Here is a 27,749-nt window from a genome sequence, read left to right on the forward strand (position 1 = left end):
CTATGCGTAATCGCTATATTTCATTCTCTTTCTTATCTTCGTGGGTTTTTAACGTTCAGTCACATGTGCACGTTGAGTCACCCAGTTTTTAATTTCCATTCTTTTCCTTCTCCAGTCACCAACGATCGCTTCACGAACGTCTAAATCACTTGCCACCTTTTTGATAGTTTTGCCATGATCGAATCGTTTAATAGCAGTAAACGTATCTTCTAATAATAAAACAACACGATTTCTTTTTCAAGCCATCCCTAGGGAAGACGTTGTACCTGTGAACACTTTTAGAGTTTTCGAAATTTTGGTGCTAATATTCAGCACTTTCCCCCCAATTTTTGTCGTATATTTGAAGTGCCACATCTTCGCTATCAGATAGGATAATCTTTAAACGTGTTACATAATTGCAATAGCTTTTATAAGATAAAATAACATATCCGTTTTGTTCACAGGTACATTATGGTCATGTATCATTGAACAGACCCTCTTATACCTTTGAACAAAGTGATAATTGCAACGTTTCTGCGGCAATAATATAAAAAGAAACCACAAATATAAACAATTATCAATTGCAATAAAAGGTGTGGCTATAAAAATTTCCCCAGAATTAAAATTTTATTAATTTTAATTCAAAATGGAAGAGAAGTTCTAACAAAAACTTGTGAACAATAAACTTGAACATACACAACTTTTAAAATAACCTTGCTTCTTTAAGCCCAATACTTGAAATCGGAAAATACCGTCTAAAAATAGGCTAAATCTAATTGTGGATATCAGTATTCATGTTTACACTGTGAAGTCCATGTAAAATTCTCAGGAGAACATTGAATGCCAACTAGTAAACCTAACGTTGTTTCTTTATTGTAGAAATTCTAAAAGTTCAGTTGGTTCATATTAGTCTCTAACTTAGATTTTAATATTTATTCAAAAGCCTATAGGTCCATATAGCTATCTCGACCATGAAAGGAAAGAATAACCTTAAAAAATACCGATTCACTTTGGTTTTACTTAACACTGTAGTTGCTACCACTGAAGTTAATCTCAAAAAACAAGTTGCTTACTCTGCCTTGTAGTTGATCCAAATTTCGTCGGTGGAAAAAACTTCAAAATAATGTCAGATTCCATAACATCAAGTACTTCCTCACTACTGTACACAAACTTTTTAGTATCTCCAACACGTTTCAGGAACCTAATTTGAAAATCTGTGACTTTAGCATCTACAATTTCACCAACAAAATGTTCAGAGTCTGCGTTATTCTTTAAGAACAGCAATATCACAAAATCACCAATAGCACAACTGCTCGTTTGGAGTTTCTCTATTTCTTCTAAACATTTTCTGAATTAAGGATAACTTCCCTCAAGGCTCCGAAGTCTTCATCACTAGTGCTATCATGCAAACTAATGTCGCCAAGAAGATCATCTTCTGAATCACTTTGCAATAATTCTTGTAAAATTCGAGGTTTGGACAACGGTCTCTGGGTCCTACAACTACGTTCTGTTTTCTTGTCTATTTCTGGCTTTCGTTTTTTGAGAGCTTCCTTTTCGGGGCTGCTTGTAATAATTCTTGTTCTTCCAGGTTTTCTTCCTGTCGTTCCTGTCTTCCGTGGTGCTGCTTTTTGGTAAGGTCGTTTGCTCTTGTGAATGCTAGTTGTGGCAGTTGCAATAGTAGTCGCAGGAAGATCTGGTAAACTTAACTAACATAACACTATATTTGTATATATCTCTCTGTAGTGGATGAAGTTTTACCTTTCATTCGTTGGGGCTCTCCGGATGGCTGTTCAGACAGAATTGATGCTGAATTACATCGAGTGCTTGGCTTGTAGCTGTTTTTTCTGGAGGAGGTCGATCATTAACGAAGAAAAAACAGAGAATCATCATCGGTTTAAATACTAGGGTCCAATGGGAAAATTCCAGTTGATTTAAATCCACTAGTTATATTACTAGTACTGAATGCTCTGTTATACACTTTTCCTACAATCTCTGCAATTCCATAAATGTAAAATGCCATTGTACCTTTGAATAGTATTATTTATCGTTCAAAGGTACACGATGCATTAATGTTCATAGGTACAAGAGGGTCACCATTACGAAAAAAAGTTCTCTATTAGCTTAAATATTACACAGAAGTTAAAACTAAAATTACTGCTGTACTTATCAATGATTCTATCTCAAGTTTGGGCAAATAAGTATCACAAGTTGCGAAAACCAAAGAGTACAAAACTTAAAAGGTAACTACGAAAAGTCTTCGTTTTGGGGACGAAAAAATTAAAACGAACACTACTCGACACAACAGTCAGTAAACCACTGCCAATCACGTTTGTAGTGCCCTTTTCCCCTTCCTCTTTCAAACGAAGCTTAATGAGTGCACCTAGATAGCTGTGAATTCGAGAAAAGTACAAGTGTTCAAAAGTACATTGTTTCAAAGGTACAACGCCTTCCCTTATAAACAATCACGGGAACTAGAAAAAAAAAAAAAACACTGCCACTCACATTTCTCTGTGAAACAAAATACACCTATTGTGACTTCAACGCGAAAACAAACTGAAGATGCAACAATTGAAGCTCGCTCGTTTCATTTTTGTCACAGGTTAATTTGAAAGAACTTGAAGGTAGGATCATTTCCACGTTTTAGTTTTAAAACTGGTTTAGAACAATGTATTATAGGGAGCTAGTTTGTTTACCAGCGGAGGCTGAGGTAGAGGGGGGAAGAATTTCAACATTTTTCTGCCTGACTCTTGCGACACCTCCCTTACTCTCCTTCTATGTCAGTGTTGCCAAGGGTAGAAAATTGTCACATGAATGTCATTCTGAAGAGTTAGTGTGAGTTGGTTATTTCTTGGATGCTGTTGTGGCTACGGTTTTGTTGCTTATTATTCATTTAACAATGGCTTCACAGCGTAAGAGAGGTCAAACTATACACAGCGAAGCTAGAGAAGTAATTAGGAAAGTCATAGTTCAATGCGACGAAGAAGCGAGGGAGAAAAAACTAAAGCATTTGTTATCACAGCTTAATTTGCGTGTGTCCACGTATACAGAGATCTCTGTGCGAAGTGTGACAAACATACGGAAAGAGGGACTGGACGCTGGTGAATCATCACTCACCACTCCAGGTAGAAAACAATCTCAAGCGGAACAGTATAGGTTTCATTGTGATGAATTTGATAGGTGCGTTATAGGTGATATTATACAAGACTTCTATTTGCAGAAGAAAATTGTTCCAAGCGCATCAAAATTGTCAGTCATCAAACAAAAAAAAATATTTCTCGTGCATATGGTGGGATTTGAACCATTTCATTCAGCTGTCCTCAGCGGAATTGACCCCTTTATCTTGCAATCGAAGACTAAAATGCTAGACCGCTCCGCTATGCGGGTGGTTATAAAATATAGAAAGTGAATAATATGCAAAATGTACCCAAATATGGTAACTGCTTATGCAAATTTGTAAATGAGTTTTTTATTTTAAAAAAAAACTTTCGATAGGGATTGCATAATTTGCATAAACTCTTTGAATTAAGTATTAGGTGAATTTTTTGACAACGCACTGGCAACCCTGCCTAGGACCGTCTCTTGGTGACGGGGTGTGGCACCTGTCAATCAACTCTGAATTCCTCAGCCTCGCATTAAAGCCAGCTCCCTATAATATTTTTAATACATACAAGTTCACACAGTCTGTGAATCTGAAGTAATCACTCATATGTAAGGATTTGATTATATAATAGGGAAGAGAGATATTTATAATTATAATAATAAAACTACCAGAGCTTTATATTTAGAATATGTGTAAGGTCAAACTGGAAACAGTAAATGGCCCACTTGTTTGATGCAGCAATAGATTAACCAATAGTAACACAAAAGTGATAAATGATTCGTGTCGGTAGGCATCCTTCAAGTACCAGAAAATGACGTCACAGGTTAATCTTAAGGACATATTTCCACCTGTGATGAAAGGACACTAAAATTGCAATTCGGCATTTGTAAAAAAAAGAGTCGCAAGACAATAGCTAGTCATGTAAAGTAGCATACCAATGCATGACTTAGTCGTTAAAAACCTCTATTGCTCTAATGTCTTTATTGACGTTTGTAAACATTTGAAAGGCGTTTGGAATATAAGAGTTTATGTTTCATTGTTAAGCAATATTTTTCTATCCTTTTTTTCTTCTTTTTTTTCTTCTTGTGATTTTCTTTTCTTTTCACGTTCTTTTAGATTTCTTTTTATAAAATGAATGTGAGTAACGAAGTCATGAAGCTAAGTGGTACAATGGAAAATCACGATTCTTAAAGTTCAACGAAAAACACGAAGTCAAGCCGATATGTGTGTTGTTCACCTTAGTTTTTAGTTTTTTTAAAGTGTGTTTTACTGTTTATAGATTATTTCTCATGCAATTTCACACAAAATTGTCGATCATCATTGTAATATGTGTTTTTTCAGGTAGGTTTGTTTGTACTTTAATTAACTAAGGAATAATACTTATTTTTTTAAAAAAAAATATTATTTTTAATTTTCTTTTCAATATTACTGTAATTACTTTAATAAGAATAAGAATCGTGTCAGTTGGCTGAATTATTAATAGAAAGAAATCGGCATCCAATTAGGCGCCTCTGTTTCCAAATAGTTAAGATTTTAGGTATATTAGAAGCATTTATCTAAAATTAAATAATATGAGGTATCTAAATGCCAGCCCGAACTTACTTCTTTCTGAGGGAAATTGTCCCTTATGGAAACAGTGGCTACTTGATACGACCTACTGTCCTTGGGAAATGAGCTTCACGTTTCTCACGGATTTCTACACGCAGAATACAATTGGCGTCATGCTAAAATTCAGAATTCAGCAAAAATGTAGTCAATGTATTCTGATTTTAGACAGCTGAGATGTTAATACTATTATTGAATGTTAGTCTATTATTATTATTATTATTATTATTATTATTATTATTATTATTATTATTATTATTATTATTATTATTATTATTATTATTATTATTATTATATTATTTATTTATTTATTTATTTATTTATTTATTTTCCTATTTTACGTAGATATGAAATAGCAAAAGTAAATCTTTTCTATGTATATAATTTGTTTTTGGCAGCAGTTCGTGCCAAATTGCCTGCATAGGCAGAACTAGAAGAGACCAGGGGGCTGCCCCACAGAAGAAAAACTAGCTCTCCCCAGATTTTTTTCTACTGGACGAAAATAAGGCATTTATTCCGAAGTTGGGCGTCCGCTTTCGCCACTTGTTTTCGCTGTTACCTTCTTTCTACATTTTCTGCAATTTGTTATTAGGTTCATTAATCCGTGCTCTTCACAAACTTTTAAAAGATTTTGCTTGCTATCAATGTATTGCTTCACAAATGTTAAAACTGTTAGTTCATTACCCTTGTACATTCGCCATGTTGATAACATAAATGCTCGTAACTATCCCACAATACAACTGTTTGGTTACCTTGCGCCAAGTAGTTCCCTCCGCTCGCCGTATAGTCCCATGTTTATAACCGCTTATATGTAACAAATAAACAGATTTTTCGAGACCCTTATATATTATCAAGCACACAAATGATCAAATTATTCATATCTTTCCTGTAAATTTTAAAAATTTTGCTGGAAACGAACGCCCAACTTTGGAACTAAACCCGAAAATAATATTATTAATTTATTAACCTCAATTTACGCATAACAATTTTAATGATACTTGCATTCGACATATTTAATAGTGTCTATACTCGTCCGCCCATCGATTTTTTTTAAATATATAAACTGTGGTCTGATACCTGGATATAATAAAATTCCTGGACCAATGTCATAGTGGGCAGTATAGCGACCTCTTAATTTGTGCTATATGCTGTATTTTTATTTGATTAACTTTATTAATGTAAATTATTTTTGTATTGTTTCAAGTAATTCACATTATTGACGTACTAAGTTTTTCTTGTTTATATATGCATGATAAACCAATTTTATTGTTATTATTTTATTTATAGCATAGTAATGTTAAAATAGTTAAGATTCTCAGAGCAAATTATTAAGGTATACTAAAAACAACAGAAAGGAAAGAAACAAAAAGCCGGCTTCTTGAACTGCCAAACTCAAGCGATTGTTGCCTTCTACATACATGCATATAAAATTCATTCAAAAGTCACTATTCAATATCGTTTGTTACTTATTATTATTATTATTATTATTATTATTATTATTATTATTATTATTATTATTATTATTATTATTATTATTATTATTATTATTATTATTTATTAACTGAAGTTTGTGGTTACATTCTTAAAGTATAAACTGTAACCAGGCGCGCATTCAGAAATTTTGGTGCAGGGTGGCGAAAGCTGGGAGGGGTACAATATTGCAAGACGCAGACACGCCGTTAATCTGTACCCGAGGAAACGATAATTTCCCAGTAGCGGAAGTCGTGCACCACAGGAACAGTTTTTATATTTTGCTTTTGAAAAATGATATATTTGTGCAATGCTAAAGAAAAACATATGTTCCTGATAACCTGATTGCGTGAAGTCCAGATCGGATGGACTTTCCATGAGTGCTCCCTGGTACAGACAAAACACAGTCACTAAAAAATAAGATGTCTTGAGGGTCCGGATTTGCTGGACCCCTCTGTGGGCGCTCCCTGGCTGTAACCATATTTCCCGACGGTTGATACTAACGATGCAATTACAACAGCACGCTAAAAAGCTCATATGTAATTTAGGAATATTACAATGGTCAGGAATATTGTGATAAATACATGCTGCAAAACGTTGAATATATTGCTTATAAAATCTGATTTAAGGTGGATCACTAGGTGTTCTCGGTGCTATGCTAAAAGCTGCTTGAATAGTGCGGTGTTGCCAGATAGTGTTGAGTGTTTACGGATGCCAGATAATAAAGGAGATAATCATGGAATTCTGCTTGGATACGTAATGGAGAATTTAGTTTTCGACCCTTACCGCAATTCACAGCTAAGTTCAGCTTTTTGAACTGCAACGCTAGAATCCAAGAATTTTCTTATTGTGACTACCACAGTAAACGTAGATTTGGCAACAACGCATTATGGCGTTCTGCGCAAGTTTCGTCTTAAAATCTATTTCCTTAAATGTAAATTAATATTTAAATAAAATGTGAAACATAACACGAAAAATAGTCAAACAATATATCTATTTCGTAATAAGATCGTTATTTTAAACTACTTTACACATACAAATAAACATTTCATAAAACGGAGCACTTCTAGTAAGATCTAACAGCAAGTGCCATCTTGTTTGCTCATTGTAAAACGAATCAAATATTTTCTTTTATTTTTTGGATATCAGAAGACACAACAAAATGAATTAGTCTCTTTATGTTGTAGCTGAAAGATAACTCTATCTTATACTACAATATTTATAATATGTGATGTTTGATTGCACAGTAGTTAAGGGAATGAGCTAAAATACGTACGTACTGACTTCCGGGTGGTGATCCACTTTAACAATTTAAAATGAAAGTCCTTTTAAACCATTTGATTCGCTTTCTTGGTCTCTCTTAAAATAATGCGATGTACATTGTTATCAATCTATTCTGCTGGTTAAATCTTTGTTTCATTAAATGTTTGTTGCTTCAAATTTTACAATCATTTCTGCTTCCCCATGAGAACCATTTATGATAATTCCTCACGAAAATTTTAAATTATAAAGTGTGTAATTTAATATTTCATTGAAAAGATAATGGAAAACAAGCACCTTTTATAGGAAAACGAGTCTCTCAAGTCCATCTACAAGTTTTCTCCTCCTGTATTGTTAACGACCTGCTTCTCTTCTAATTCCATTTTTTAATATTTAAGTTCTGGGGAAGTTAGCCAACTACTGGGCATATCCACGGAAACAGGGACAAAAATTCATGAAAGAAATATAGTTATGATTTTTAGTCAAGTTATTCTTTTGATAAAAATATAGTTGTATGTAATCATCATTAATTGTTTTTTAGAGAATAACTATTTTCTTATTTTTTCTGTAGGTTTCCTTTAATCTACTAAGTTTTAATGTTGATTGTGCTATACAAGCTTTATTTATTATTACATAGGTCTTATTTTTTTCTGTAGGTATCCCAAGTAAAATTTCATATAACTGATGAAACCTTTTCTTAAAGTAAAGTTCAATGTTCAACTTAATTAAACTGTGCTTATTTCAAGTTATTATAAATGTATGTTGCTTATACTTAATAATAAAAGATCGTTGACATGAGTTACCCGACTCTGTGCATATTCCACTAAAATAAATAGACATAAAATGTAAATAAAAATTTAATATTTTTGCCATAATTAAATTGTGTGTGTCCCTATCTTACATAGTAATTTCATGCACATAGCTATGCCAGTACAAAAGAAAATGTACTGAAAAATCTCAGGTTCTGAATTTAGGGGGAAAAATGTAACTTGAGTTACTACAGTATTTTCTTTTCTCCTAGGTTTGCTATATCATATAAAATGACAATATTTGGGAATTATCTGTATAAATATGACAGCTTTCCTTTTTTTAAAAAAAAAAAGCGGAGCTTTTAAGTTTATTTGTGGTTAGTATTCTTCAAAATATACGTCATTACGTAACGTGAGTTACCATGGACATACCCCACTGTATATTTCTCCGATTCGGTAGTTTTACATACCATTAGTGTTTTTTTTTTTTTTTAGTTAAAAATGTTTTGTGTATAAAAATATCTTATTTTTTTGTTCGCAAAGGTTTTTGTAGGTCTAATTAAGCTGCAACATTAGTAATCGACAACGATTTATTGTAAAACTTAAAATGAAAAGATTTTACATTTAACTTTACATACAGAAATAAATAAATATTAGCCCACGACTAATTTTTAAAAAAGTTATAATTTTAAATTATGTCATTGCTTGTTTATTTATTTGTTTCTATTATATATAAGAGTGAACTAGAAACATGATAGTTAATGTTTACGAATAATGTACTTATGCTCAGAATTGCACGACTAAAACCGTAACAGAAAATTATGAGTTTTCATAATTTGATTTTAGATACTGTAGTTATTTAGTAGCAACAAAACATAGGAAATAAACAATTTTAACCAAATTTCTGATGTAATAGATTTTCACTGAACTGTTATATGACAGTGTCGCGTTAGGAGAAATAAATAACTTGAAGAGGTGATAACGAGTGCGGGATATAGAGGACTGAGAAGAAAATATTTTTTAAAAAAACATTAGAAGGTCTTCTAAAAGATTCTTCCAATTTTCAGAACTAAAGGGCCATGACCCCTCTAGGAAAATATCGCAGTTACGCCAATGATTGACTGTTTCTATAAGGATGAATTCTCCTCAGCACGAAAATGTAATTAGTTCGGTCTGGTTTCAGACAGCTGAAATGCTTTTAATATTATTGAGCGTAATTATTATTGTTTGTTTTCCTATTTTACGTGGAAAGGAAATAACAAAAGTAAATCATTTTTAAGTATATCATTTGGTTTTGGCAGCAGTCCATGCTAAACGGCCACTGTTTCAATAAAGGTGAATTTCCTTCAGCATGAAAATGTAATTAGTTCTGTCTGGTTTCAGACGACTCATATCTTAAGTTTATCTTTGCGAAATTATGAAATTAAATTTAGGCAGAGTATTTATTAATCCTTACATAAAATTAGGAAATATTTAGATCTTGGTCTGGTTGGTTGGATATGAATTTAGCATCCCCTTCAACAACAAGCCTATGAGACATGGACCTACTGATTAACATGGGATCCGAACTACATAAGTTCTCTCTGGCAATCGATCTCAGGCCTCCCACGAAAATTCACGTTCTGTAACCACGATATAACTATACAAAAAAAATTAATGTACAGAATTCAGATCAGATAAATCATTATTCATCCAGTAATTAACACAATATTGTGAATTTTGTACATATTATTATTATTATTATTATTATTATTATTATTATTATTATTATTATTATTATTATTATATGAAACATAATCCCTTAACCTAAAATATATCTTTATTTCCTATAGGGCAACACCATGACAACAAGAAATTATTTTCTGAGACTACTTGGAGTTCTGCTCATATCATTGGTCCTAGCGGTAAGCTTAAAATAGAAAAAATTTCTTCTGATATGCATTTTCAAGCCAATCAGAGTTTACCAAATTTTCTTACGATGTATACGTTTTCTCCTCACATTTTCTCTAATTTTATTTTAAAGCGCATAGTAATAAGTAGTATTCTTATTTTTAATCTATAATTTTATGTATATACATATGATTTTTTTTTTTTGACTAGTAACTCGTTTTGTTGTAGTAGTTATAATCTCAAATAAAAACAGTATCGTTTTTGTAACAATAACTTTATAAGGAAAAATTTCTCTCCTTTTTACATCTTTGTTCCAATATTGTTGCTGAGAAATATCGAGGTTTTATCAAAATGAATTTCGGGATTTTAAGGCTTTGTAGTACTTATTACATTTAACGTACAATTACAAACAATACATCAAGTAAAAGAGTACCTCAAACAGTTTTTGCTACAAGTGTTCAATGTGAGCACCATTGGTCCCACGGCACACACCGTGTCGATAAGCAAGAAAAGCCCATAAACTTTCTGCCATATGGCCCAAAACACATTCAATTTAGGAGAGTCTCGTTGCAACTGTACCATCTCCTGGGGATTTGCTGACCACCAGATACGAACATTTTGAGTGTTCACATTAGCACTTACTAGGGATGATTCCATACCGGCACCAAGTACCTGGAAAAAAACTTGCCATGAGAAGTACGAAACCGTTTTCAAATCACGGGCAAACCCGCAGCTTGACCCCATAAGGGGCCGCTTTGTTGGTGTTTGTTACCCTATGTATGGCATATTCGACAGAATAAAAATGAATGTTTAGATGTATCACGCGAAAGCGCCTGAGCCCATAATATTCTTTTTTGGCTCATTGCTAGAACGTGACTTTGGGCAAGGGTTTGACAAGATCACTTTGCACCCTGACGTACCCAGTTGGTCAGTGTTGCCAATTAACTGTAAATACAATGTGGAAGATGGTTTCTATACTACTGGATGTATATATATGAAGCGTGGCATAAACATCATTTTTCGTTGGAGAAAATATACTGTGGACGTATTCCTCTCTCAAGTACTCCAGTTTGTCAGTGTTATCAACCAATTGTAAAAATGAGAAGTTGTAAAATAGGCACTGTACGATAAGACTTTTACACACCAAGCTTGGCTGAAACATCACACTACAGTATAGGAAAAAGACGTTGAGTATTTCTGTCTCCGAACCATCCTAGGTTATCAGTGTCTTCAACCATTCTAATATAGATTTTCTCGAAAGGTTGCCTCAGCATGTCATAGTGAAGCTCCTACGACCAGATGTAGGCATGACTCATCCAACCATTTCTTTCTATATGAGCTCCTAACCAGTGCCGTTCATTGCTGCGTGGTCAACAGTCACGTCCCATTATATGTTCAGCCTCGTGTTCATATTATTAGACAATATAAAAATACCGCCAAGCTAGTATACTGCTATTTGAAGAACTTTCATTTTGAAAACGTTAGTAATACTGACAGACGGGTGTTTGAGGAACGGTACCAACCACAGTGTGTTTGCTGTTGTGCTGAATGATGTTTATTTCAAGTTTTGTCTCTATGCATGCAATGGTCAGGCAACCTTTCGAGAAAATGTATTTTAGAATGGTTGGAAACACTAACAATATGAATGCTTGTGGGTTTACACTAACATACTAAAACCACCTATGGGTCGCAGTCTAATTATGTAAGAAAATGCTGTCGACTTCATGTAAAAGTCTTGAATGTTCGCGTTGGATGACAACACTGCTAAACTGGCGTTTTTGGGAGACGGAGACATTCAATGTTTTACAAAACTTGGTTGGCAATACTAACATACTAGGGTACTTGGGAGAGGAATACGTCCACAGTATATTTTCTCCAATGAAAAATGATGTTTATGCCACGCTTCATGGATATACATCCAGTAGTATAGAAACCATCTTCCACATTGTATTTACAGTTAATTGGCAATACTGACCAACTGGGTACGTCAGGATGCAAAGTAATATTGTCAAACTCTTGCCCAAAGTCACGTTCTAGCAAAGAGCCGAAAAAGAACATTATGCTCTCAGGCGCTTTCGCGTGATATATCTAAACATTCATTTTTATTCTGTCGAATATGCCATACATAGGGTCACAAACACCAACAAAGCGGCCCCTTATGGGGTCAAGTTGCGGGTTTGCCTGTGATTTTAAAACGGTTTTGAACTTCTCATGACAAGAGCTTTCAGACGATATATAGGTTTTCACCAGGTACTTGGTCCCGGTATGGAATCATCCCTAGTTAGGTGAAACGTCGATTTATCACTGAAGACGACACGATCCAGAAAATCTTCATTGTCATGCAGCAATATTTCATTTACAAATTGGCACGTAAAATGTAGTCTGTAGGCTTTAGACCTTTAGCAACTGTAAACGATAAGGACGTATTGTAAGCGTCTCCTTAAAGTTTTTCACACAGACGGTTGCACTGTAACTACAGATTCAGTCTTTGCAAAATTAAAACACATAAAGCTTTCTGTTCACTAGTCGCCATCATTGGTACAGCGGTGGACACTTCTAAATGGTACAGCCATATGGAGATTTACGGCTAAGGTGTACCATTTAGAAGTGTCCACCGCTGTACAAGCGCTTTGTGACGGCAAACATAGGAAACAGTGCATGTTCATACGTGCGTACAAAACTGTTTGAGTTGCTCTTTCATTTGATAATATTTATAATTGTAAGTTAATTGTAATAGATACTACAAAATTTCAAAACCCTAATATTCATTTTGAAACACCCTGTATTCAGACCGGTGACCAGCCCACAAATGTAGGGGGGGGGGCGGATTAAGTTAGTTGGGCCCGATCCAACCAGATTATAGTCCATCACCATATTGTAGTTCATTTACAAGCCTACCGTAAACATTTTAGAAGGGGCCATCAAAAATTTAGGGGAGGCCCGGCCCCCTAGATCCCCCTGCACACGGGCCTCCCTGTATTGCTTCAAATTATGTCATCCTATATTCATGTCTTGTATACACTCATGTCCAAAATGATTGTCGCATATCTATAACTGTCCTCTTGTAAGAATATAATTTTATAATGATTTTGCAGGGTACTTTTTACACTGATACTATGTATATCGGGAAATGTATATTTGTAGTAAATTTCATAGGAAAAGAATTATAAATACGAATATTAGAATGAGTAAAATAAAATGTTTCTAAATGGACAAGAAAGTTTTATTTTCGTTTTATTGTTCTTATTTACTGCTCTTTTGACATGAAATTTGCCTCATACATGTCTTTGCCGATTATACACATATTAACATTATAAGAAATATCGGGCGAATTCGTTATCAACTTATATTCGTATAACAATATATTTACAGATATGCGAGAATAAGTTTAGACATGAGTGTACATATCACCAGGGCCGGCCCTAGGCAATTTGCCGCCCCGTGCAATGGCATAATTTTCCACCACCCCCTTTCTCTAGGAAGAACAAATCTTGAAAGTCACGGTTTTAAGTATGCTACTCCAGCATGAACAACGAAGGGGAGGGAAAGTACACTCGCACTCAGAAATTTAAATACTACAATAATACAATCTCGTTGTGTCTTTTTTTATTTAAATATTAATATATTATATTAGTGAAAGATAGAGCACACACCTGAAAGATGGTAAGCATTTAATAGAATTCCATATCGAGCTTCAATCTCAACATATCAGTTTGCAAATCCAGTGCAACTAGCTCTTTTATCTTTATTTCTTGATTTTCCTTCTACATCTGTTATTTTGCTTTTAAAAAAGTTGTTTCCATCTTCAATGATAACGATCTTATGTGTGACAAAGACAAGAGTAGCTATCATATCAGAACTCTGATAACTCTTATATCGATGTACAATCTTATACCCTGGTAAGACGTGAAATAAAGCCACTGTTTAGAAACAAAACAAATCGCAAACAAAAAGTAACAACGTGGTTCATTGTACAGTTACAAGGAAACCTAGGGAAAAACAAGTTTCTTAAAGTTAATAACATCAAAGACAGTCAAGCAATTTCGTTACGTGCTTTTTACCGTAAATATGATGTAAACCTTTTTACAGTGCTGATAACTGTAAGATCCAATATTGCAATTCGTACACACGGTATCAATAAATGATCATGTAAAATCGGTATGCTCCTATTTGCTGGAGACTACACGCCTGTATTTCAATTTATATAATGATATATGAGTATAGTGCCAACTTCGCAAATTTCTTTCTCATATTATTATGCCTGCCTATATTCAATGAAAAGAAACATGAAAGGAAAACCTTTCGATTTTTTTTTTTGTTTTGTTTTATTGATTTGGTTTTTGTTCTAATTCGCTCAAGCAAAACAAAAACAATCCGAACGTGCAAACTGTCTGAATTTAAAATGAATATGAAAAATTAACACTTGATATTTTTATTGACCATTGAACAAAATATGAGAGTAATGCATATGCAGCAAAAAAAATAAATAAATAAATAAAAATAAAAAAAATAAAAGCTATAAGACAAAGTTTGAAAATTGCTATTGCGACCATGACAGTGGAGGAGCAACTGACGCCAAATTGACAGGGATGCGCACGAGACAAGATTTGTGGTTGTCTCGTCTCGAAAATGTGCTGTAAAAGTGATGTCTCTACTCGAAAAATGTATATTTCTCTATTGGAAGAGCCGTGTCTCGACTCGAATTTTGTCAGGAAAATCCTGTCTCGACTCGTGTCGTGCGCATCCCTACAAATTGAAGACTTAAGTTCACTTTTCTGCCAGATCAATGATCATTGATTAATATAATTCAAGTTTGGGGTTCCAATTAACACCGAAATTTTATGAGATACGGACCTACAGCTTCATGTGAATCCGAACCGCACCAGCTCCCACCGGGAATCGATTGTCATTTAAACTTTCTTTATAGAATTCATTACGTCTTTACCTGCGGATGGATATTTAGATGTTTTCTTTAAAATAAATTACGGTTATTTGAAGCTGTTCCAAAATTCAGAAGTCCTTTTGGAGACTTTTATCCAATATTCCAAATATTTACTGTCAAAAGTTTAATGAAGTTTTCCTCTTCGAAGCAAACTTCCCAACAAGTAAGTTAAGATATGCGTGGGAATTGAGAGTTCCTTTTTTTTAATATATTGCGTAGCGTATAGAAGTTATGCATTTACAACTTTGGTCGGCTCAAACTTCGTTGAACTTAATATATACAATTTATTTATCTATGTCTAAGATGCTTTGTTTAACACTCTGTGGCAGTTGTAAGGTAGTTATTGAACTAATCGTGAGCAACGGTATTGTGCAGTCACCTCAATTAGCTAAATGAGGAAAGTGATAAATCTTGCACACTGATAGTGGCCTCTGGTTGTTTGTATTACTAGATTATTTGGTCTGGTACAAAATTATATCAAATGGGTCTAATGATTTTGCGTGTAATTTTGATAAAGATTTTTGAATTTGTCATTTGGTTGGTACAATAGTAATTTACTCCGTGTCAGGTTTTAGGAATTAGTCTCAGAAGCGACAGTCCTATTAGCGACAGGAACTGTTATCTGTCCTATGAGCGACCGGTTCATTTACATTGAGATGATGGAAGATGATATGATTCCATCTCGTAAAGTATGTTTGCCTCTGGCGTTATTAGCGCCCGAACAACCTTGGTATGAAATATGTACGTGCCAGTGATACTGTTCATCAAACATATATTTCCTCTACTGTGAGTGCAAATAAAACTTATTTTAATTTTGAGTTAGATTTGACATAAAACATATCAAATAACTTAATGAGACAACAGGGATATTTCCATGAAAAGTATATTCCTATGTAATTATTGAAAATCCAGTTGTATTATCTTCTTTCTTCAAAAGCTCTATTTTCTGTACGTAATTTGATTCAAATCTAATTACTCACTAAGCCCAGTAATATATTTTATTTTGGAAAACTTAAACATGTAACAGTTTCGCAGTGAATAAAATAATAAGAAAAAGTCAAAGACAAAAGACAGCTTTTGAGATACCTTACATCTGATTGGCTATTCTCAACCAATCCCATCAATTACAATGCAGTTCACTCTAAACAATCCAAAAGGTAAACAAACTCTTTAAACTACCTTCTTTCCTATTGTAAACTACTAAAACGTAAACTAATTGCTTAATTTGTCTTCCTCCCTTGTTTTGACTTATACATAAAAGCTTGTCGTGTAGCAATCTGAAATAGTACCTTATAACTAGACGAACTGTTAAGTCCTGCGAGATATTTGTAACTTGTGTAATAATTTCTTTGAACACGCCGTGTTTATAGATTTCTTTGATATCCTCAAGTGGTGAAGACCCTCTTTCCATGGGCGCCCGATGGGAAGGTAGGGGTTTCCCCCCTGCCTCACAAAAATGTATACGTAATATAGCAAACCACATATATTAAATATCAGATATACCAGACGTGATACAGCAAGCATTTAGATGCCCTTCCCTAGAAAATTTTCTTCGGGCGCCCCCACCTCTTTCTGATTTCTTTCTTATGCCATAAACATATTCAATCTAAACTTATGCTCCGTATCATTTTAACATGAAATTTTTAATGATATTAGAATCATAGACAAAGGCGGAGCTACTCTAAATGTACTTAGTTAGTTTTTCTCTTGATAGAGTCAAATTCATAGAAATTAATTCAAAAATATAATATTAGGAAAAACGTATAAAAGATTGTTAATGTAATGAGAGCATTCTCGCGTATTAAATTCAGGTAGAGTGAAATTTTTCATAGTACATTTTGTTAGATTCTAAATCACATTAACATGAAACAAGTTAAAGAAGAGAGAACCTTATCTTCTTCCATTATCTTAGTATGAACGAATCGGTGACTCATAGGGCAGTTAACAGATCGAATCGGTCGCTCATAGGACAGTTAACAGTTCCTGTCGCTAATAGGACTGTCGCAAAAGGGAAGACACCGGTTTTAGAAAACTCATTTTGTAGCTATTTTGATGAGGTGACAAGAAATGCGTTTACATTATATATATATATTAGTGAGTCTGAATGTAGAAATATCTCACTTACTCGTAAGGACTAGTTTCGGATACAAGTAAAGTAAAGTTTGATAAATTTACACGTAGATTAATATTGCATTTCTAATATACAGAGGTTGTTCAGTCTACATTTGGCCAATTTCGACTTACCTAAAAATTTAGAAGAATTCATGGCGCCAGGTCCGTAAGTGCTCGATGTGTTTCCCTTGGATCCTAACAATAGCCCGACAGCGTAATTTCCACTGTAATAGGCTTCTCTGAAGAACTGGGAGAGGAATCATGTCCCATTCCCTTTGCACAGCTTTCCAAAGTCCTTCCACAGTTGTCACACGCCGTTTTCCCAAAGCCCACTTCAGCAATCCAAATCCACAATAGTCCATAGGACTTGCATCTGGAGATTTAACAGGTATCTCATTGAAAGGTTTCACATGTATACCACTTGCCTCCTCCATCTCCCTGTAGAATGCGAGGGACGATCGTGAGGTATGTGATGAGGCCTTACCCATGTGAATGCGCGCCAAATTGGCGTCATTTCCGTACATTGTTGGAATCTCATGCTCGTGGATCGGCCGCATGATCTGCTCCTGAAAATACTGCGAATTTATTTTGCAGTTCTTCGTCATCCTACGAATCTTCAGTTTACCTCGGTAACAGTAGCCAGTAACGACCAAGAACCCTTTTGAGAAGGATTCTTTACAGACAGGGACCCACCTTCTGAAGTTCTTGGCGCCTTTCTCTCGGTACATGATGGCTCTCGGTTTGCCGCAGTCGGAAAGGTAAATCCATACTTCATCGAACGTTACGATACCGTTTTGCCATATGCCGTTCGTACAGCTTCCGGACGTTACACTTTCGTTCCTTTTGGTTGGCATCTGTAAGAAGATGGCCGCGAGTTTTCATGACTTTTTTCAGCTTGAGTTGATGATGTAACGTCCCCAGCTCACAGTCCCCAGCTTCGTTGCCCTTGTACTTTTTAATAATATTATTATTCCACTTAAACTGATGTTGCAACCATTGTTCTTGCACTGTTTTTTAATGACAGAAACAGTAAAGTGGGCGTCATAAAAAGCCGCAATATCCGGCTTAGTTTGGGCGGCATTTTGTCACAGAGCGGAAACCCACACACTTGGAAACAAATTTAACACAATACTCACAACAATGTTCCTGTTTTGTGCGTTATTGTCGTCCGCGCGGAAAAACAACTCCATTCCCAGGAAACAACTGCACAACACTGCAGGACGCCACGAGCCAGGTCGGGTGAGTCCATTCTGCCCGGGAGGGGGAAGGAACGAAATCATAAACGTAGGCTGAATAACCACTGTAATACTTGTGTTATTAATGTATGATAAGTTGCTGTTTATGGGGAGATTTTTAATGTGGTAATACTACGTTTATGTAGTACTATATCAAATGCTGAAAGTGGTAACACTTGGATTAGAAGACTACTAGTGTAATTATTATACCATGCATTTAATAAAATTATTTGTTCCACCTTTTGTATTTACAAATATTATTCATTTGTGTATTCATTGAAGATTCTTATGTTTCAGGTCGAAAAGAACTATAACGTGTTGAAGGTCGGTACAATAGGATTAGAAGACATACTATTGTATGAATCAAAGATTCAAGTTCCTTGGGGATACGTAATCTCAGCAAAAAGGCGTTTTATTTACCCAGAAAATGGAACATCTAAAGAGAAAATATCAGGAGTTCGTCTCTATAATCACGTCGGCCACAATAGTCTTTGCTACGCTGGAATAAATATAACGGAAGAGAAGGTGGACATGCTGCTTATGGGTAGATTTCAGTATGGTCTACGATTCACGATTCAGATCTATGGTCGACCTGATGATGGTGAGTCTTTTATTATTAATTGTGTCTGAAATTTTATGTCTGCTTTTCGGCATTAAGGATATAATACAATAATGTCCTGCAACTTATATTTTCTTAATCTGAATCATTTACGTTTCCGCTTAACATCAAATCTAGGACTCTTGTGCAAATGGCGGAAACCGAACTCACTCAAAACAAAAATATCCAGTTAAGTGTTTTAGCATTAATACCTAATACGAATTAATTTGAACTCATAATTCCTATTAATTAGTAATCGACTTTAACATGGAGGAAAATGTACCTATAGGTAACCATGTTCCAAAACGTTAATGTCCACTTACCGCTTTTTGTTGTTAATTCAGTCGAGTTTATAAACAATAGCCTCATATACACACAAATACATTCTCTGGGAAATGCAATCAGTGTGTTAGTTTTCCACTACATGATCACATTGGAACTATTAAATATTATTCAATACTCATGCTTCTAAATTTATACTAAACATCCACAATTTGAGGTTTACAATGAAAATCTGTACTATTGCGTTTTGCCTTAAATTTCTTCTTGTGACTTATAAATTGTTGATGGTTGTTGATTGTTGATTTTGTTTAGGTCCCTTTCAGCTGCGAGGCTATATGAGACGTGGACCTACTGATTAACGTGGAATCCGAACCACATGAGCTCCCGCCGGGAATCGAACGCGGGTCTCCCAGACTTATAAATTGTCTCCTCCTTACATAACATTGTTATTATTACTTTTACATTGTATACTTTCACTCTAGAACGAATTGGTAATAAGTGTGCACTAGTATAATAACTAGGTATGGATTATTTTCTTTCAAAAACTCTCCTCCTAATGTAATGAGAATGATTATTTTATAACTAACTTTGCATGTATATAGGCGCCATCCTCGTACTAATGATAAATTGAGAATCTTGGATCTACTTATAATTACTATAAATGTAATATTTTTGAAGTTAATTCTCCACTTCAAAAGTCTATGTCTATAGGATTTCGCACTTTAATTTGATGTTAGTTGTTACTTCCAAGCCTCCGATCCGCTGTATGCTATAGGATAAACTCTTGCTTAGTTAAAAGTTTAAATTATTTACAATGAATAAATTTACTTTATTTAGCTATTTATTAGATTTTCTGACCAACTAATGTGTGGTTTCACACATGTTAATGTTTTACCCTATATAAGGTTACGGTCCTTGTCTAAATTATGAACGCCGTGCCATGTGTATATTCAGTATCGATATAGTATCCACTTTGAAATAATTAAATTGATTGATTCGTTTGCTGACTACAGTTTAGTGTCCCTCTCATGAGATAAGAGACGGAGACCTACAACTTAACCATATGAGCTCCCACCGGAAATCGAACCCGGGCTACCCGGGCAGAAAACGCATATGCTAACCATATAGCCACGAGGGAGGCTCAATAATTAATTTGAGAATGCAGTTTAAATTGCAAATTACAATAAATCATCACAAAATTTACTAAAAAATACACTAAATATGGTTATGGTCCTTGTCCTATTTTAAAATAAATAAATTAGAATATTATATTTTTTAAAGCTACAATTAAATCTTTACAATAGTTTTAAATCAGAAAATTTCCTGCACGCTAGTGACCTCTATACTAGCTACAGGAAAGCAAGAGACAGTGCAGGTAACGATATCCATTAGTGTGTATTAATATTAACACCTATTAATATTTATTAATAGTAATTATCATGATACAAACTTACTGAGACGTTTTCCGTTTTTAAATAAGTTAGAATTCTTCCACGAGGTATTCTGTGATTTTCTATTGATAAACTGGAAGTTGTGTGACAACTGACAATGATATTTTTTACTGAAACATAGTTACAGAAGTTGACTCCAACCTTAACATAAAATATCTCTTAAAATACTTCTTCAAATTCATGACAATATTTGTAAAAATGATAGACATATATTAAACTAGATTTGAAAAAAATACTACAACTTTGTGCTTAAGCGTCATGTCTGATTCATATAGAGAATCCGAGCTACAGTATTCAGTACTGAATACTTTGTTTCGTTTAGAAGAAAACCGATTTAAATATGTTTACAAGTTTATACTTCAGATTTATCAAGGATGAAAATTGAGCTAAAGCTTTTTTAAATTGCACTTTTTCCCTTCAAAACAGAATAGGTTTTGTTTAGCAGATCGAAGAAGGAAAACGATTATATGATAGTTTTATATATCTTCGAAGGACACTGCAAATCCATTTATTTATTTATTTATTTATTCAATTATAATATGTACTCATTTCTTTTCTGAAAGGTTATGATGGTGGAATTTTAAATTTAATTTTCAGTGGAAGTGTGGAAAGGTAAATTAAATGTTTTGTTTGTAGAATTTTTAAGTATTTCAGAGTGTTCTTGTAAAAATAAATGTATGTTGTATGAATAAATAAGCATGTATTCATACTGAACATTTAAGAAAAATATACATTTTTCAGTTTATAAGATAAGATTTAGTTTATAAAAATGAACTGAAATTAATTATAAATTTTAAAGGAATACTGCTGCAAATGTAATTTTATCTAAAAATTATTTTTTTAAAGAAAATATTTCTCTTTCCAGTCTAAAGATTTTACATTAACTTGAGAAAGAAAACTCAATGACTGATAATTGTAGAATTAAAAATAATATTATCCTAATCGTGAAGTTACAAGTACTTGGTAAGGAGAAAGGAATTATAACTCTTGTAACTTCTGAAATTACCATCTGACATTTGCAACTCTCATTCATATTCATTTAACCACAGAAGGCATACTCTTAGATAAATAGAGTATTAGTAACAGAATACTTTTAGATAAATAGAAAACTAGTACTAGTACAACCAGTGATACACTGAGTTATTAAAAAAACAGTTTTTATACAATCTACCAAATAAAAAAATACCTTAATCACCAGCTTTTTGAGAAGGGAGGCCTTTCGGACAACTGTTAGGCATAATTTACAGACACATGAAAAAACACAGAAGAAGCATACTCTTAGGACTCCTTGATTCCAGAGATCTCCTACCCTTTGCGGAAGATATAACCTCGCACGTTCTAATAAATAGAAAAACATCTTTACCTTTCTTTAAAACTTACATAATTCTTTATTTATTTTATTCGATTACATTTTAAACTTATAATTCATGTAGCATTAGTATAAAAGCAAACTTTTAAGTCCAATTCAAATAATTCATAGCTCTAAATTATAAGTACAACCATCTGAATGACTTATACAGAATCCATATTAAAGAATATATTTTACTACTTTGTTGGTATTCTCTTCCTACTTATCACTATCTAAATATAACCTTGTAAATGGCATACATAATACTTATAAAACTCCAACTGACCAAAGCAGTATATATATTTTAAAATTATATATTTGTGTTACAGTTTCGGGTATGTAACATAGCCATCCTCAGACACATTATGAGATAAATATCCAATTTTGACAGCTTATATACAATCTGGATGCAAGACACACCCACTTTCTCTTTACAAAACATAAACTTTTAATTGGCTCTAAAAAGTAAATTTTTAATTACTGTAAACGTAAACTCTACTGCTATTAAACTCTGCCTCAGGTACATGATAAAGACATGGGAGTGGTACCGTTTAAAAAATAGCATCATTCCATACAAAACGAGATACGAACCATGATCCTAGGGTAAATAGAGATTTTTCAAATAATTTCTCTTTTTTTTTTTCTATTACACATTTTTAGCAATGTATTTAGTAAAGTTGATACAGTGTCATCCCTATTTGTCGTAGAATCACGGTTCGTACCTCATTTTGTTTGTAATAAAGCAACGTTTTTTATAGTATTACTCCCATGGCGCTGTAAGCTTCCTGAGAGAATAAATTCTCAAAAAAGAGAATTTTCGAAAATTTGAATTTCTCACTTCTTTATACATTTTAGCTGGAATTTCTCCCCTTCGGTACATGATCGGGTCATGCAAATGATACGGTTGGTAACACTGCTACATTACAAACAAAATTACGTGCAAACCATGATTGTAGAATATACAGTCTAGGTGCTAGAGTTGATTTATTAAATTGCCCTCCTCATTTTTGTGTAATAGTTACTAATGTTATTCAATAATATTCATTGTAGAATCACGGTTCGTACCTTATTTTGTTTATAATGAAGCAACGTTTCAAACTGTACCACTCACGTGGCACAAGCATGTACCCGGGGAAACAAATTCCCGAAGGACGTTTTTTCTGTAAAAACTTATCTTTTTCCACTTTGAGCGGAATTTTTCTGCTTCTGGTTTAAAATAGGGGAATTTGAGTGATACATTTGGAAATTGCTTCATGACGAACACAACGAGGTACGAACCATGATCCTACGATAAAGAGTCTTGACACTAGAGCTTAATGAATAACAATAGATTAATAGTTAGTAGGAAAAAATGGGTCGGGAAAAATAGTAAATGAATTTTAGCACGAAGACTATTTATCCCAGGATCATGGGTCATACCTCGTTTTGTTCGAAATTAAGCAAAGTTATTTTGGTAGTATTCTCATGGTCGTGCCGTGTATCTGAGAGAAGAAATTCTCGGGAAACGAGGATTCGTTTTTAAAAATCCCTTTTCCCCACTTTGGGCGGGAATTTCAACATCTTAAATACATAATAGGGAAATTTGACTGGTATAGTTAGAAACCTTGCTTCATTCCAAAAAAAAAAAAAAATCATATTGATCATGATCCTCCGATAAATAGTTTTAACGCAGTAGCTGATTGAGTGAAAGTATACAAAATGCTTCAAAAAACCCAAATTTTAAAAGGGTTAAGAAACGCTTTGTAAGGTAGTAAGAGTGAAATTTCTGATTAAAAAGTGAATATATATTAAATATGTGTTCCTGAATTGCAACTACAACGAATGGTCATACAGTATGATACGGAATAAACGTATGGTTGTCATCCTACTGGAATGTATTGATGTTATGTTCAAGGATATGTGCAAGTGCAATATATTAATTGTAGAACACTAATGCTATAGTCGAAACAATGAACCTGCAGAACACCTTGATTTATTACAGTACTATTGATTAAAAAAATCGGTTATGTAAATGATTTCTGATGTCTCGATACATTCTTCTCTCTTCACTGTGGGTCTTCTTCCGTAACATCCTGTTGTTTTTTCTGTGATCCGATAGTTGCCCTAATTGATTTTGAGATATTACTAGATATAATTTCTCAGTACATCATATCTGACACAGGAAACCGTAAGGTGATGTAAAGTAAGCTCTATTTTACAGTGTGGAACTTCTGTTAACTTCCAAACTATGAGATTCAATATTGAAACCGGGTGTAGTGAATCCATCACTGCTATTTGCAACAGGAAGATAAAGCCTAAATCTGTTCTTGGGATGCTAATTATGTATAATAAAAATATTTTCTCGGCATCTATTATTGTTTATTCTCTATGACAATTAGTCTTGAAACCGTAAAATCCAAGGATCTTATAAAATAGAGGATCTGCCCTTACAACAAAATCTTGAATTCATACGTCACAGTTTCGCCACCCCTACTCTGCCTACTCCGCCCAATAGGATCGCAATGTTTTGAGCCAACAATCATGGCGGAAACGAAAGTAGCCAATCAGGCTATGGCAGAAACGAGAGTAGCCAATCAGACGTGCCGATGCTCGGTTGTTTTTTGGCTTCATCGATTTAATAGGATGAAGATACATATGGGCAGATCCTCTATTTATAACATCCTTGGTAAAATCATAGTTTCTTTTTTTCTATCGCTTCTGATATGAATAGAAAGTTGAAGGTAGGAATAGAACCTATTCTTGGGACGCTGAATCCATGCATAAAGATGGTTTCTCGCTATCCCTTACTGTTTTGGCTCTGACCTATCGACAGAGAAGTAGACTGACTAGCTATCATAAACATTGTATAAAACTTCCCATATTATTCATAGCATAGTTTGAAACTAATTAAAACATCAAAAGATTATACAGAATAGAAAATAAATTTTATGTAACATTTGGAATCCAGCATTACAGCTTTTGTGTTCTATGATCAAAATCTTTAGGTAAATTAATAAATGTGTGTGATCCAAGTATTATATTAAATTTATTTAAGTATATTTCCGTTTTCATCAACACTTTTTTGAAACTTCTATGTTTTGCAGATAATGTTCTAAATTGTACGTTTCTTCAAAGTAAAGTGGATAGCACAACCACTCCAGAAACGATAACGGAAAAGAGTAACTCCAGCACTGCAATGGATGCATTTCAGAGTAGTGCAAGCAGGAAAAACTTTGGAGGCATTGAAGGTAGAAATGAGGTAGCGTAAATAATATCATATGGCAACCATTAATACAAATAACATTCTTATATAAAGAAAGTAACCAATAATAAACTTTAACGTGTACATTTACTGACACTTAGGTAACATATACATTGTTCATGAGGATATGGGTATATTTTATTATCAGGAAATCAATAATGACTACTGGATGAATATATCTCAATTAATACTACTAGTATTAACTGTAGACTTTCGTAATTATAATCCATACAACTGTTTGGAAAGTTTAATACATCACAAAGCCATGAATTCAAACATATGTTATACATCACGGAGCAGACATATAAATTCAAAATCATCTTCATTTTTTTCTTAATCCTTCTCCACAAAAAATATCTTCACTTATCAATGGAAATTCTCTATCGTGACGGTGAAAACCTCTGACATCGGTGATGTTCCCGCTAGACATACAATCAATCCTCTATATTTTTGATGGAGGTCTACTTTCAAGAAATAAACTAAAGTATAGTTGCTTTATAATCAGTATATGCTGCACTCATATTTCATTATTCTACCTGAAGTTTTTTTTCCTTTTACGATAGCAAAACATTAATCCAAATACTTCCTTATTTCAAGAGGAAACAACGAAAGTTTATAAAATCATTTGTTGAACAAGTAACAAAGTCTAAAACAAAAGGATGGGTACCTTATGTTATAATATACCTGAAAAAAATTTCTTAATCAGTAAATACTAAAGTGATATTAATCATATAGCCTAAAATGCTAATAAAATAAATTTGATTCCAAAATTCTTTCGTTGAGGTGACTATTAACATTAATATTGAAGATTTGATGGACGGTCGTCAATAATGTACTTACGTTATATCATTCATTTCTTTTGAAGTGCGATCATCATACATATCATCAAAAAAAATTAAAAACATCTTGTCAACAAACTTCAATTATCAGTATGTCTACTATAACACAATTGTAGATAAAACTTACAAAAAAAACTGATGCCAAGAAGCGAATTTAATTGTAATGTTCATTTTAATTAATTACAAAATAATATTCCTTATATGAATGTAATGTCTCATACTAAACTAAAAATAATTCTCAAAATATATATAGTACTTGATGTTGATCTTTTGAAATAAGATAATTATATCAACGAACATATCAACATGATTGACTTAAATGGTTACCCCATCCACACCATGCAATGTCGATATTTAGGGAAAACTAAATTTACAAGTTCAGTTTCTCCTATGCGGTATAGCTACTATGCGCATTTAAGTGGTTTTCAATAGTTTTGCAGTAAGTATACACGATTGATAGAAAACATTTATGGTTAATACTAATTCGGAGTATTGAATAAATACTTAAAATATATCGTTTACTTTACGTCCATATCATGTAAACATTGTAAATAGTTCTTTCTTTTGTTCATCCAGAGTGACGGTGTCCAAAATTCTTCTTACTTTCCAATGCACAGAAGAAGTGAATTTCTCTTCTTTAATTTTGAAAGTTATGAAGAGAATTAATTAAAACCTGGTAAATATTTCACCGTTTGTACGTTGATTTCTTAAAAATAAACTGTGTGCATTCATGTAGAGAAGTTTCATATTACTAATATTGTACTAACATTGAAAAGGGAATTAAGAATGTTGGAATTATGATTAACAATACTAATTCACTTGTAATTTAATCAAGAATTACTACTATATTGTTGTTAAATTAATTTTTATTTATATATAATTTGCATTTATTGTACAACATAGAACTAATTGTTTTATTATTGAAGCTATTCAATTCTTTGGGTGTATTTTACTACTACATTTTATTAGTACAAACTTATTATAAGAGTATCTCTTAAGAAATGAGTGAAACATAATTTTAAATAAGTAATCATACATTATATGTTTTAAGCTAATTTGTTATATAATACTTTGTTGTCATTGCTACTGATATTATCAATACAGAGTACCCAAAAAGTACGTATACAGTCCCGTACTGATTGGTCAAGGCATTTTGCATCATTTACTTATTGTTATCCATACAGGTATTGACTTACTCCATACCATAGGCATCGGAAGACCACCGATGGGCAACTAGAGATATCTCGCCCCTCAGCGACGATCCGCGGTGGCCCCACTTCCGTTTTGAAAATTATACCACCAGCGGCCTACCAGCGTCAGTAACGCGACGAAACGCCAATGAAAAACAAAATTACTCCCGCAAAATATGTTAAATCGCCTATATGCGTAATTTGTTACATTAAGGAGAGTCTAAAAAACAGTTTTAAAAAAGTAAAAAAAAATATGTGCACCAGAGTAGGCGTGAACCACCAACCTTTGAATTACTAGGCTTGCTCTTCCGACTTGGCAACGGAGGCGATAGGGATAACGTCGTTTGTAGAGTCATAAATTGTTGAGGTATTTCTAATTTAGTTAATCAGAGTGTTCCTGTAACCGTGTATATTCGACGATGACCGTTTGAGATTAGATAAAATCCGTTCGTCATGTA

At 33.5% G+C, this 27,749-nt stretch overlaps 1 protein-coding gene across 4 annotated transcripts in view; it reads left to right on the plus strand.

The window, feature by feature from the left end:
- Positions 1 to 27,749, plus strand: part of LOC145694053 (uncharacterized) — a 36,452-nt gene that overhangs the window by 6,122 nt on the left and 2,581 nt on the right. Inside the window, exons 1-5 of one of the 4 annotated variants that reach the window (XM_081770194.1) lie at positions 4,214 to 4,420; positions 9,996 to 10,067; positions 18,640 to 18,943; positions 25,105 to 25,259; positions 26,678 to 26,777. In XM_081770194.1, coding sequence (XP_081626320.1) covers positions 10,005 to 10,067; positions 18,640 to 18,943; positions 25,105 to 25,259; positions 26,678 to 26,767 — 612 coding nt within the window. In that variant the 5' untranslated portion in view covers positions 4,214 to 4,420; positions 9,996 to 10,004 and the 3' untranslated portion in view covers positions 26,768 to 26,777. Of the gene's footprint in view, positions 1 to 4,213; positions 4,421 to 9,995; positions 10,068 to 18,639; positions 18,944 to 25,104; positions 25,260 to 26,677; positions 26,778 to 27,749 lie in introns of those variants that run through there. The other 3 variants (XM_081770195.1, XM_081770196.1, XM_081770197.1) reach the window with 3 other exon arrangements.

The sequence above is a fragment of the Thermobia domestica genome, chromosome 9 (assembly GCF_964235325.1).
Source record: "Thermobia domestica chromosome 9, izTheDome1.hap1.1, whole genome shotgun sequence".
NCBI classification, from domain to species: domain Eukaryota; kingdom Metazoa; phylum Arthropoda; class Insecta; order Zygentoma; family Lepismatidae; genus Thermobia; species Thermobia domestica.